The following is a 14,592-nucleotide window of genomic DNA, read 5'->3' as shown; positions in this document are numbered from 1 at the left end:
ACCTGAGAGGCGAGATCTGGGGGGGGCGGCGGTGGTGGGGGTTGCAGACTGAGTAAATCCTCCTTCTTTTTCTACCTCCCTCGCACACAAACACAGTCAGGATTAGCTTTTCCCTGAGTATCCAAGAGGTAGAGGAACAATACTTGGCATTTATTGATTCTGTTGTGGCAATTTGAATCAAATCACTGAGAAAAACAGTTTTTTTGGTAACTATGTTTTGAGAGGATTTTCCACTGTGAACCGTACAAAAACTTGATTCTTGGACAAGGACGGATGTTGTGTGAGATCTTCGGTACTTTGATGCAGTGACATGGTCAGGAAACCAGCAGTCTAGAGAGAATATATGTCATTCATGATTGTCCAAGCTGTTTTTTTTCTGTTTGTTTGTGGTGGTCACGATGCTGCGGCAAGGTCCAGCTGCTGGTGCCAACGGTGGAGAGTAACGGAGATGTTTAGAGTCTTATTTGCCGTGCTTGCATTCCTCCATGTACTGCTGCTAAAATAATAAGAGGAAGGGTTACCTCAGGTCGGCCCCAGCTGAGGGATACGGAACATGCATTGTTGTCATTGGCTCCATCTGAGTATCCCTCTTAAAGCCACAGCACGGAGCTGGGGAGCCGGGCACTGCTGCCCACTTCACAGAGGAGCTGTGCTCAGAGACAGCACGGGGAATATACTTGAATATGGAGATGTGCTTAGAAGTGTGTGTATGTGTGTCATAACGTGGTGTTAATGTTACATATATCATGCGTAATCGTCTGTAAAATGTCAAATATTTCTCTCAATTATTGTATTTATTTTTTTATTTCCATATCACTGGTTTGAGATGAAACTGTGCGTCTGTGCTGTTGCCTTTCGCTGTTGAGTAACTGCATATCAAAGCAAGTGTTTGTATTCCATTGAAAGCCTTAAGAGGATTTTATTCGGTGTTATGAAGTGTTATTAGCCCCACAGCAGCCCACCAGGCAATTGAAAATCTTTATTATGGAGAAGAGGGAGTCATGCTGTGCAACGACTACTAGAGTTTGTACAGTTTGCGCTCATCTCTTGTCCTGCAGCTTCTGATGGGTTTTTTTTTGTTAAAAAACATTAATTTGTGTCTATTTAAAAATGTGTTTATTTCTCTGTGTTTTTTTTTGTGCAAAAACACAACATTGTGAAGATGTCCATGTGTGTGAATATAGCTGTGCAGAGTGTGGGACCTTGCTTAGTCATGCTAAAAAACACCCCGTCTTACACCTCCTCTGTGTGTCCCCTTCACAGGCAGCCTCAGAAACAGGATGTTAATGCTTGACGGAATGCCTGCAGTCCGAGTCAAAGCTGAGCCCCTGGAATCGGAACAAGGGGTAAGAGAGCAGTTGTTTTCCAGACAATTCCCTTTTTTCCTCCTCTTGCTTTCCTTCCCTTCTTTCTTTCCTCCTCCCGGTGAAAAAAGAGGGGTGGGGGGTGGTGGTGGGAGGTGGTGGTGGTGGTGGTGGTGGTGGTAGGGGGGGGGGCTGATAATCACTCCCAGGCTCGAGCAAGTGAGTGAGCAAAAGAGAGAGCAAGTGAGTGAGCGTGGGGGCTAAGAGGAGTGGTCGGAGAGCATGGTAGTGAAGCAGGAAGAGGAGAAGAAGTCGAATAGAAGAAGAGGGAAAGGAAAGGAAAGGAAAGGAGGAGAGCCACAGCTGGAGCAGGAATGCATTGGGGGAGTTTCGGGGAGGTGACTGGGGCCAGCAGCGGAGAGTCTGTGCTGGCTGGGGGTGATTGTGCAGATGTAGTCACTGCTCCAGGGAGGAGGGAGGGAAGGGGGGAGTGGGGGGAGTGTGGGGGGATCACATGGGAACCTCAAAATCTTATCTATCTCTGTCTGTTCCTGCTCCTTTATGTCTCTCAATTTCCCTTCATCCTCCCTTGCCCTTCTTTCTCACAAACACACACGATCCATCTCTCATCAGGATACTTCATATGCCAACACACACACACACACACACACACACACACACAGACACACACAAAAACACAACACGACACGGTATACTCCGTCTCTATAAACACTATCACTGTCATTATTTTTTGGGTTTATTGTTCAATTAAACAGTGTGTACTGACCATGTTGGGTATAATTACCTCATGCAGGATTTTCATGGCCCACATACAGTATTGGCGCTCTTCTGGTCCGACATACCTAGAAATAAAGTGGTCTTGTTATGGTGAAGCTGTTGCTAGGTTACCGGGGCTTTGTGTTGCTGCCACAGCTGTGTGTGCAGTGGGTGCAGGCCACTTAATATTTGTAATCATGCTGAATTAGTGTTCTGTTATTATTGATTTCCATTCATAACATATCAATAATGTCTTGTCTCGTAATATATCACCAAGAGCACTTGGTTGGAGAGGAGCAAAGTAGTTTCTGTTGAGACAAACCTGAGAGCATTAGGGCCCGTGATGGATGAGAAAATTACAGCGCTCTGATAACCCATCAGGTTATCTCAGGTCTTGTAGAGAATTGTTTGGCTGTGGAGGTGCTCTGTGTTGATAAGAGCCAACTCTGTCTCTCCATATCTTAGGACTTGACAGGGAGGCAGCAGGTGGTTACTTTCTGGGTGTCCTGTTCTCATCTGTGGCTCCAGGGTTTTGAGCGTTTGCACTCTTGCACTGCTTCCTAATACCTGGGGTTTTGAAGTCATTCTCCATACGTGCAGTGATGTCAGTCACAGACAGGATGTGAGCGCTGCAGCCCACACAGCTTTGAAGTGCACCGAGATCCAAATCTTGCCCTAACAGACCGAGCTTCCCTTTAGATGGCAGATGCAGACAGACAGTTTAGGCTGCTGCAGAAATGTGGTCTTCATTTGGGTGGCGGGGGGCCAAGGGCTTGCTGGAAATGGTCTGCCTCGTTAGACAATTCGCCCGCAAGGGCCTGGAAAATCTGCCCTGCTAACCAGTATCCCCTAATAAAGACAATGGCATGAGGACAGAGGCAGGCAAGGCAGGCAGGCGGGTCGAGCATATCTTTATATGTGTGTCACTGTGTGTGAGCATGTGTAGGTTTGAGTGCATATGTGTGTTTGTATCTGTCAAAATGAAAGTGGGGGTGGCTTCAGTTTTCCATTTGTGCGGGTTGAGATCTGTTTGACAAACTAACCCCAAGATGCAAATGGGTTTCTGTTTTGACTTTTGTGTAACATCCTTCTCTGTTGTTTTGACCTTCCCACACAAGTGTTCCCTTACTTTTTTTTTTTTTTTTTTTTTTTTAACACATTGGCACAGAGGATTGATCAGTTTGAAAAAAGTTCCTAGTAACAGGCTATCTGTATCCGTAACTGTCATGATCATGGTGCTACCATGAAAGTGAGTGCAACACTTGTGAATAAAGACATGCATTCTTTGCAGCACATTCTGCACATTCTTTTTTTATACAGATGAAACGTGGAAAATGTTTCCTCACATTACCTCTCAAATAGTTGGATGTCTCAGTGCAGGACATGCAATGGGGTCAGAGACACCTGGAGCGGAGTAAGATGAATTTTTGTTTTGAACCATGTTATTACAGGTCAGATATAAAATGTATTCCCACTTTTTGATTGTAGCTTAAACACGACTGCTCTCTTGGGTAAGACTGGCGGCTAAAGCTAACTTGATTTAGCTGTTAAGCAGACATTATAGGACTGGTTTGCTAACTGAGAAGTCCTCCTGTGCTGTTTAATCAAGTCACAGATACACATTTTAGTAGTTTATCGCATGAGTAACGGTGCGTTACTACAGGATGTGTTGACATCTTCTGCTTCACTAACTATCAAAAAACTTTGTTCAAAGTAGCTATTTTCAGAAAAGAAATGATGAATGCTGGTAACTTTTTCACTATGTCCTTCCCTCCAAAGAGCCGCTAGAGGACATACAGTATCATGCATTTTGTTACACTGATCACACCATAACGGCAGAGGTCAGGTGCAGTACAAAAGCTAACAATGACTGTCCTTTGTAGCCATTAGCCTCAGTATAATCACATGGCACATGTAACATTTCCTCAAGAGGCTTTTATCAAAAGCAGCTCCCAGTAATGAATAAATCACAGATTTTCAAAATGTCTACTAATCTGTACATTGGTATTTTACTACTTACCAAATGCAGAATATAGCTGATGCAGATGTTGACGCAAATGCCAACACACTCACAGAGGAAGCCAAGATTTCCCAAAGACTGATATCAGCCTCTATGGATCTAGCGGCTTCAAAGCCTTCAGGCAGCATAGCTCCAGGCAGTCTGTGACACTCACATCCTATACGCACTAGCATGTAAACACAGGGAGATCACATGCAAAGGCAGCTGGAGGATTGCTCGAGGCTCTGTCAAGAAAGGCTACATCAGCAGTTGATGCAAGAGAAGCGCAGAGGACATTTGATATGTCAAACATGCTTTGACAGTTCAGTAATATTTCTTTGAAATGTTCTTAAGGTAGCCATTAAGTGACCAGGGGCAAAATTAGTTGAGAGCCTATAGTCCAATCAACCAACCAATCTTTAGGTTAAATTGAAAATCTTCAAACAAGAGGGTCGGCGGTGATTCACCCCGAGGCTGCATTTCGTCGTCAGTAGAGAAAGTATTTTAACAGCATTTTTTAGTTATCAGTCTCATATACGTACGTCTGATGGACCAGATAAGGGTCTTTGTTTTAATCAATCCAGCTGTGTACACAGGCTGGGTGATTATGGTAACAACTCAGGTTTCTCGTGCTTGATGCACTAAGTCTATTTTCATCAGTTTTACGTGCGTTCAGACAGTGATTGTGTGTGATTGCGTGCCATGCACTCCACTACTGAGCCTGAGCGCATGCTGTGTAGGTACAGATGGAGCGGCGAAGTTGCTGTGCTGACCTGCTGTTCACACTGCGCCTCCTGTGTAGACCTGGTGTTAGCTTTACAAGTGGAGAGCCTCAAAAACGCAGCATTGCGTTGGTTCAAGCACCAGCAATAAAGTAGAGCCAGTGTCAGCTGATTGGTATCAGCTGGTTTATTCATGCCGTAGCATCAGTGGCTTATTGGTTAGCGGTCTGGCCACCAGCTGACCCTCATATTCATACAGGTACAAATAGGGATGGGAATTGATACGATTTTTTTTTACACAAATGCCATCATTGTTTCTGTTAATTCGGATGATTGTTTATCAATTCGTGCAACGATTCCTGATTTTGGAAAAAAAACTGACAACCCAGTGCAGTTCACTCCATCTGTCAGTCTAAAACTACGTAGACCTTCACAGGACAGAATGAGGTATAAAAATGTAATAACCTATTCACTGGATTGAATACTTTGTATTGAACCACAAGAGAAGTGAACATAACATCAACATAAATAAGATGTTCATAAAATAGCATGCAGTTAGCCTTGGCTATACAATGTAAACATGAGGCTGTGGCTGTAGCTGTATTATTACTTAGTCGGTAATCAGCTCCATCACACCCATTGAAGTGGCCACCGCCAGATTTCCTTTATAAATTTTCAAATGTAAAATACTGTTTACAGTGGCTGAAAAATGATTTAGTTTTATTATTTTGCAGAGAATGACCTGCTGATCAGCAACCAAGAGATTAGATAGTTATTGTATTTTCTTTTCTTTTTTAAATTAATTTAATCATAGATTGTTCTGGACTGGTCTTGTGCACATACTTGCTGTAATGTGTCGATGCGCAACACGAATAACCTGCATTTTATAAACATGCCAGTTGGTATTTTTTTTGACGTCACAGACATAAAGTCAAAGAACACAGACAGACCGAAGGACACCAACTCAGATAAGGACAGAGACAGATACACTATGAGTTAGCACTTATGGTCAGCCCACTGTTGCTGACATGATCAAACCTTCCACGGAAAAGGAAAGAACAAGTTTACCTGATTGCTGTTCTCACACATCTCTCTTGTGGTGTTTGTTCCTTATCTTTTCGTGACCACAGAACTGCTCTGCAGAGGAGGCGGGGTCCTTGTGTAATTTACAGATCCCTACGTAATCTCACTGCATCAATAAAAGAAATTGATAAGCTCGGGGGCATTCGAGTCTGATGGTTCCAGATAATTTGGACCTGGCTCTCAATTTTCACTTCCTGCGTACAAAGGCAGCCTTTATAACCTGACAACTCCCACTAAAGTCTAGTTAAATCGATCAACCATAACTGGTTTTAAAGTTGCATCTGATTGGTGTTCCTAACAACCGTGTATGTGGTAGATACACCGTGTGTGTTTATTAAGGTGGATTAGTTCACCCAGCAGAACCGTTATCACTGCTCTGATTCTTGGAGAGCCCCCTTAAAAAGGCAGTGTCTTTTCCGCCAAATATAACTGTATAACTATTTGCTATAAATGGTCAATTCCTTGAGGGAAGTGTCTCTGACTGAACTGTTCTACTATGAGTTTCCATGAAGGAGGTGTGATGATTTCTACATCACAGGACAACCTTAGGGATCATCTTACCCAGTCCTCACAAAGACTGCGGTAAAGTGTATTACAGATGTGTTAAGGCTGCTTTTATTCTCGTTAGATAGAAAAAAAAAACATGCATAAAAACAATTAAGAAAACAAATAGTACATAAATTCCTGTAGAGACTCTACTGCGAGTGTTTGGTGGGTGGTATTATGAAGCGGACCGTAATGTGCTGTGATCCCTGACCTGACACAACTGACCCAGAGCTGAACCCCACTGAGGTTCAGAGGTCATCAGAGGGCATTTTTCATGGGGTAGGGTTTGTTTTCCAACTGAGGAGGAGTTACACAGTGAGAAGCACTTTTTGATTCATGGGGTCGTAACATTTCCTGTAGGCTGAAAACGAGTATACAAGTCTGGAGTAAAAATAGCAGGCTACTACATAAAAGAACGCACACACTCAAGCACACACAGAGAGACACACACACACACGCACATACACACCACTCAGAAAAATTGGTAATACACCACAGATCCACTCTCAGCCAGCATTACATAAGGGGAAAGAAATGTGAGTCTGAAAAACAAAAGTGAGGACGAAAATCCACAGTACAGAACATTTTTCATTTCTGCTGCTGCAGCCGAGTTTTTCCTTTAACTTTAATGAGCTTTTCCTGTATGATTAGTAAGAATCCTGGAAGTGCTCACTTGCTGATGGCCTTAACTGTGAGTCAGCCTGTGAAAGACTCCACTGGGAGGATCAACACCACTTGCCACACACTCCGGCACCCCTCCCACATCAAACATAGTGGCTCTAGATCCGCCGCATCACATGTAATGTGCTTGATTTTTAACCATTTAAAACAAAAGACTGGGGTATCAAAGTGTGTTCAAAGTTTGGGGGAGTCAGGAGGAACAAATAGTAGCAGGGGTGAGTGTCGTTTCTCTTGCTTTGTATGTTCTCCATTATCTTTTCCAAGTAAACAGGTTCCTGAAACTCTCGCAGACAGATGGAGCGGTTGTGTTACAGTCTGCTTGGTGTTAAGTGAAAGATATGTTGAGGGATACTCGGAGCCACCAGCGTTGGCCTTAGGAGGCCCATCGCTGAGAGACGGAGAGAGAGAGAGAGAGAGACGGTCAGGAAATTGAGCCCATATGATGTTTTTCCACCGTCACAAAGGAGATTTAGGAGAGATACAAGAGGAGCCAAGAGAGCTGCGTTTCTGTGGGAGTGATGGAAAACAGGAGGAAAAGAGAGAGAGAGCAACCCACGCCAAGAAAAAGAGAGACGAGAGGGAGAGAGAGTGAAAGGAGGCGAGAGTGAGAGACACTATCTTTACTCCTGTATTTCATCTGCGAATGACATCATGCTAACCATGGGGACTACACGGGAGAAGCTGAATGCTTGAATGAACATGAGGAAATTAACTGGTCCCTTCTCTATAAATGTCACTGCATAGAAGTTTCTGACATCACTCTATCATCTGTACCGTTGTGTCAGAAGCTGTTTGTTTCATACAAGAACAATTATCCTTGACCTTTATGTATCAATGAATCACTGTTTGGTTAATGAGACAGTTCGTTTTATTGCAGAACATTAGTGGAAAATAAGCAAATTGTGTATCTTATCTCTTTCTTCCCAGTTGTGAGTGGCAGGTTTGTGTTTTTGTAAGAGATCCAAATGATAAAAATGAATCAGCTGAAGGAAAATCTAACATCATTGTTTTTTTCTTTTCCTCCCACAGTCGCCTAAAGTGCGCCCTTATTCTGCGATGGACGGCGTCCCCTTTTTCCTGAGTAGAGTTAAACCCGAACCTCCAGAAGACCTGCTCGCTCACGACCTGCACTTCCACACGCAGACCGAGCCCGTCGACCTGTCAATCAACAAGCCCCGCCCCTCCTCTTCATCCACCATCCTCACCACCACCATGACCTCATCGTCATCCCCCCTCAGATCCGCCTTCTCCCCGTCATCCCTATCGTCGTCCTCCTCCTCCTCTTCCTCCTCCTCCTCCTCTCCATCAGTTATCACCTCAGCCTCATCGGTGCTCACGCCAGGCCCTCTGGTCGCCCCCGGCGCCGGGGTGAGAGGTCAGCCGTATTTGCACATCCTGCACTCTGTGCCGCCGCCTCCTTCCAGCCCTCTGAGCCTGCCGGGAGCGGGGAAGCTGGCCAGCCATGTTCACCGCATCCCGGTTGTGGTACAGTCACTGCCCCTCATGTACACCACTGCCGTTCGATCACCCTCCAGCCTCAACAACGCCATCATGCTACCTCTGCTGGATGAGGTCAAAAGCCATGGCAAAGGTGAGACCACGCTCTCCATATTCATACATCTGGCTTTGGTTCTTTGGGATTACTATTAAAGCTCATTCACAGTTAGAAACACTGTAATCCCACACTAATTATTGAACGCCGTTAAGTTGGTATAAATGATGATGCATTATAATGCAGACTTTGTCCTACTGCTTCATGAATACATTCATTTTTACTTTGCATCAAAACCAGACTGATGTGTCTCTGAAGAAACTCTACCCTCCAGGTTAAATGGACACTGTCTCAATCTCAAAAGGAACATCAATTAAAAATCAAATGTCCCATATAAATTATTCACCTAAATCGAACAGTTAAATATTTTTAATCATCAGCTGTCGGCTATGACACTACTATTGAGTAATATTCTTGTGTTTAGGGTGATGAAACACCCAGAGACTTTCAGAAAGTAGAATAAAATAAAATGAGCCCATAATAAGGGCTGATACAGTCAGGTCCAGGGTGTCGTTTGGTGATGTAGATGTGTGGTGTAGGACGAGATATCCCATTGACAAGCTGTGTATAGTGGGATATTTGTCTGGCCAGATGTCCTGTGCTGAGACAGCCCCTGAGGCAACAACGTTTCCTCCTTCAGAGAGAAGATGAGCTTTACAGGCTCCCCTCTTTTTACTCAAAGAGATGTTTTGAAAAGCCTCTGATACAGGTAACCAGTTGTTACCTTTCCCTCTATACGTAGAGACTTGAAAAACATCTGGGGCAGTGTAAGTATTAGACCTCTCCAGCCCCAACCTAGACAGTGTTATTCGTTTTTCTCACTGGGTGTGGTTTTATTGCCAACCACAGCGAGTGAGCCTACAGTAGGTGTTTCTCTGAGCTGCACACAGGGCAACTGTTGGTCGTAAAAAGAGGTTGCTCCTCGTCAACTCCCTGCTGGATGGACAAACACACTTTGACTTTTGAGTTACACCCGTGCATGTACTGTACATGTACAAGCGAGCAAACAAACATATGTGTAATTAGAGCATGTGCTCAGACAGACACTTGGCTGACTGGGTGGGGTGGTCCTCAGAGATGGGCGTTTTAAGTGCTGGATGTCTGCTCCAGAGGAGAGGAGAGGAAAGAAGGAAGGACAGGAAAAACAAGACTTGCATAAGAGGGTGTGGATGGATATTGAAGACGGGTGGCACTTCCACAAACACATGCACGCACATATGCGCAGGCCAACATTAGCTGTGCCCAGCTCTGAAGGCTCCGAACACAAAGGAAATGGGGTGAATGAGAATAAAATGTTGGGTGTGGTTGACGGTCACTTTTACTGAGACGGCAAACAGAACATGTGGCTGTTGCTGTAGCTTGATGAGAATATGAACATGAATCTCACACAATTACAGTCAAATCAGAAATAATATTATCATATTCATATATATGATAATATATTTACAGATGAGGTTAATGTGGAAATGAATTATCAGTTTAATTGAAAAAGAAATCTGATTTGACTGAGATTAAAGTCAGAATTATATGGAATAAAAAATGGCCGTCCTCTCCTGTATAAACTGAATTTTGGACGTAAGCAAAACATTTTTATGGTCCTCTAAAGTTTTACCTGTCAGGTGTCACTATTGCCTGATGGCTGAACAAATAAGTTGTTGATACACTGAAGCCAGTTCTGCCCATGTGAAGTCTGATGTGATCATTTAAGCTCTCAACATAGATACAGTACAAGAACACTGGCATGGACACTTACACACACACACACGCGCGCGCACACACACAGGTTGGCCATCCTCTTTAAGAGAGGGCGGGTACCCTTCCTTTCACTGCTGTCTCCCTGTCTCCGGCAGGAGGTTGCCATGGAAACAGGGCTTGACTGGAAACAACAGGAGAGAAAGAAAGAAATCCGGTGCTCTGCCCACCTCTCCACCACTCCTCCTTTGTGTCCCTCGCTCAAAATACCCCTTTCCAACACACAATGCATTTCTGACTAATTACAGGTTTTCCATAGGGTAGGCGAGCTGGTGACCACTCTGCATGTCGTAGTCTGCTACAACAGTAAGAAACCTTTAAAAGCAAAAAGCTCCAACAGAGTCGCAGCATTATCCCCCACATCCCCCCCCCCCCACACACACACCCCTCTCCCCAAGCCCCTCAAAGTAATAACACCATGTCTGCCGCTAACTCTAGACCCTTATTATGGGACATTATGGCCACAGTCTCGGCTGAGAGGGCAGAGGAGGTGAAGTCCTGATAGCTTATAAAAGCATCAGGATTACAGTAGACCGGGGTGTTGCAGTGCTCGGTGGAAAATACTGTTTGCCTTTATATATTCAGCGTTTGTGATGATTACATCTTCAGGAAGAAGACTTGTTATTAAAATATCTTATCCATGCTGGTTCCCTGTTGTAGATTCATTGTGTCGTCCTTTCTATTGAATTTTTATATTATTTAATCAGTGTTTAATCTCACACTGCAGATTTCCAGGAACTTTTCTTTGGCAAGAAGTCAGCAGCAGGTCTTTGTTTTTTCTTTTCTTGCTTTTTTTTTATATCTCTTGAGTTATTGAGGATGTGCAGAGCTGTGTCTATGGAGACGGAGAGGACACAGTGGCTGCAGGCTCTGGCAATGTTTCCAATGAGCCGTCCAGGGGAGAAGTTGTCACAACTAGTGGAACAGATGTAACTTTGTCATGTAGAGACAGGAGACCCCTGCGCTCACTGGCTCAGAGGGTCACGGATTAATAGCGTACTGGCCAGTCAAACATTCAGCAAAGACAGCTTGCTAATTATCAGGATGTTCTGTGAGAAGGATGCAGCGGTGAATGGATGGGTTTCGACTTTTGTGTCCTCTCCCGGTCTTTTATGTAGAAAGTTTGTCATTATCATGAATACGATTCTCTGTCAGTTGTGCATGTAAGGGGGGGGGGGGGCTGAGAACGCGGTGCTTCGCCGAGCTGCACTCATGCATGCATGTGTGCTTTTAACTTGGACATATTCACGAGACACACACACACACTAACAGATACACAAATGTTACCACACACTGCTCAGAGACAACAAAAACGCCCAAACAATGCTCCACCCAGCTCCTTATCTCCATGAAGGCCGATAAAGAAAGAATAAGTGTGTGTGTGTGTGTGTGTGTGTGTGTGTGTGTGTGTGTGTGTGTGTGTATGCATGGTTATGTATGTGGGAGCGTGTGTGTGTGCGCGAGCCATTGAATGTGTGTCTATCTGCTGTATTTGTTTGCTGTAACTGGGTCTACGGTCATGGTTGGGTACTCTGTCCTCAACTTCAGAATTGTGTGAGATTGAACAACCACTGACTGACAACACCAACACTCAGACAACCGCCATGATACACACATAGAAACACACACACACACACACATTGCTATATATACACACGCAGCAGAAATTCTGCACATGAAGTTCTTTCAGATATAAAAGATAAAAGCTACTTTGTCAGACGGTTCCTTTAGAAATGATGGATGAAATGACAGCAATTACCTCATTACAATTAGAAACACTTTCCAACACACACAATGTGATATGCCTTATAAGTTTCCAGGGCCGGCTCCAGTATCATGTGTCTGACTCCTGTGTCTGTGTCCCGTCCTCGCAGCACACATAGACCCCAATGGCCTGTCGCCAAGGCAGATCAAAAGTGACAGCGATGACGACGACCTGCCAAACGTGACCTTGGACAGTGTTAATGAGACGGGCTCCACTGCGCTGTCTATAGCCCGTGCTGTACAAGAGTGAGTATCATGATCTTTACACATGTGTGTGTGTGTGTGTGTGTGAGTGGGGGGGGTCGTCATGATGCCTTTGTCCCCCTCTAATGACCCTTAGAGCTAAAAAAAAAAAAAAACATCCTAATCTTATATTGTTATTTCTGTTCAGTCTTGTCACATGAAGGTGTTTGGGTGTTTGGGAAGTGTAAGCTTTGATCCTTACATGTCTTGCTGTTGATATGGAGGCTCAACTGTTTCTAAGGATTACTAAAATTAACTTTCCGTCACAATGTTACTTTCCTTAAAATGCTTTATATAACTTTATAAAATCATTTGTATTTGTCATATTAACAGTGGAATCACTTTAAGAGATGTGAACAGTTATAGTTATATCTAGTTATAGTGATAGTATGAAGTTTGAATATAAAATATTCTAACATTTAAGAACATATGCTGATGTGTATTAGGAGCTTTTATTTTGAAGGTGCAGTCCTCTTCGATGCACCTGTCTCCACTCCAGGCTGCCAACTGTAACTTCTCCCTATAGCCATTACTCTTTGTCATACATAGTGAGATTCACAGTCATAAATTATGTGTCGAAAAAAAAAGTATTTATAGAAAGAAACAAATCAATTTACAGACTGAGGAGCTGTAACTTTATGCTGAGAACGCATAAAGTGACTGCACAAATTGACCGTGGTCTAAAATGTTTTTCTCCACACTCTGGATGAGAGCTGTGTTTACATACAGTATGGGCCTATAGTGTAAGATCCAGCATTGTGAATCTATGGTATCTGTGCTTTTCTGGTCGCTCTCCCACATTTGGATACATCGTGTGTAGGTGTGAATCTATATGACTGCATATGGCTCAGACATACTTTATGCCCTGCTCGGCCTACAGACATCACAACTCCTGTTGTGCCAGTCCATCTGTGTTGAATGAAGAGGCTTCCCTCCCCAGTGAATGACAGCTTACACTATTCTGATCAGACGCAGGAAATCAGATGCAGAGAAACATTTGGTCCTTCCCCTCCCTCCCCCTCTCCCCGCCCCCCTGCCTCGCCACCCATATAAACCCAGAACAGTCATAACTAGCAGCCTGGCCAGACTCAAGTTAATACCCAAAGGACTTTTATTTAGACTAACTGTAAGGAAAGTATTTCAGGACTCTGTGAGAATCTTGCTAATGATGTAGCAACATTAACACGGCCTAGACAGACGATAGGCCCACCCCCAGCTGACTGTGTTTTGGTGGTAACTCTCCAGCCTTACGCTACTGACACTGTGTACAGCACCTTTTTTTTTCGTTTTTTCGCCTGTGCTCAGCTGCAAGTGTGTGAACCTCTGCAGTAATGCAGAGATTGTGGTGACAACATGCAACACATTGTGGTAAGAACTAGACTAGTGGCGTGGCTTGTTCTTGTTGTACAGGCAGAGGTTGCCACGTTTTGAAGGAAGACACACACACACACACACACACACACGCACACACACACACACACACACACACACACACACACACACACACACACACACACTTAGAGACGCTCAGTGGAAGACTCAGGTTTCGGTGCAGGTTATTGAGAGGGACAGGCGTGCCCCTGAGTGCCACACGTGGGCACCGGGTGGTCAGAGGAGAACAGAGGTTGGCAGGACCCAACCTTTCACTGCCCAAGCTTTCACTATGGAGATAAATCACCAGCCAGGCTTAGCAATGCCCTGCCAGGGCCTGCCCACACATTCACTCCTCTGTGTGCAAAGTGCAGACTGTGCTGTGTGGAAACTGTGCTCCTGTGACTGTGTGTGTGTGTGTGTGTGTGTGAAAAAGTATGCATTCACGTCCGTAAGTATTAATCCTCCGGTGTATGTGTGTTTGTTCTGTATGCATGCACGTGTTTCTGCACAGTGGACAGAACAGCTGGTTCCAGAAGGAGGTCAGCCATTGTCAACAGGAACACAGACTTGCATGTTTGTCTGTGAAAAACAAAGAGGTCTGTAGTCTTCTTGAGTTACATGCTGGAAGTATGTGCATTCTGTATTGACACAACACATGCGCTCCGTGGACATCTGCACTGCAACAGAAGCCGGGAGAGTGCTTCTTTGAAACATGTCACTCTATTGTGTCGCTATATTTCCTTTCCTTTAAAAAAAAAAAATTAAACACGTACACTGTGAACACTGTGGAAAGAG

The 14,592-nt window shown here is 44.3% G+C and overlaps 1 protein-coding gene across 4 annotated transcripts in view; it reads left to right on the top strand.

Moving 5' to 3' along the window:
* Nucleotides 1-14,592, top strand: part of klf12b (Kruppel like factor 12b) — a 41,440-nt gene that overhangs the window by 14,156 nt on the left and 12,692 nt on the right. For all 4 annotated transcript variants that reach the window (XR_014596327.1, XM_083997302.1, XM_083997303.1 and 1 more), the window contains exons 2-4: nucleotides 1,264-1,346; nucleotides 8,142-8,703; nucleotides 12,291-12,426. Coding sequence is in view for 3 of the 4 variants with exons in the window: in XM_083997302.1 (XP_083853428.1) it covers nucleotides 1,264-1,346; nucleotides 8,142-8,703; nucleotides 12,291-12,426 (781 nt within the window). In the remaining variant the exon portion in view is untranslated. The remainder of the gene's footprint in view (nucleotides 1-1,263; nucleotides 1,347-8,141; nucleotides 8,704-12,290; nucleotides 12,427-14,592) is intronic.

The sequence above is a fragment of the Trachurus trachurus genome (assembly GCF_905171665.1).
Source record: "Trachurus trachurus genome assembly, chromosome: 21".
NCBI classification, from domain to species: Eukaryota; Metazoa; Chordata; class Actinopteri; order Carangiformes; family Carangidae; genus Trachurus; species Trachurus trachurus.
This window is presented reverse-complemented; position numbering and strand designations above follow the sequence as displayed.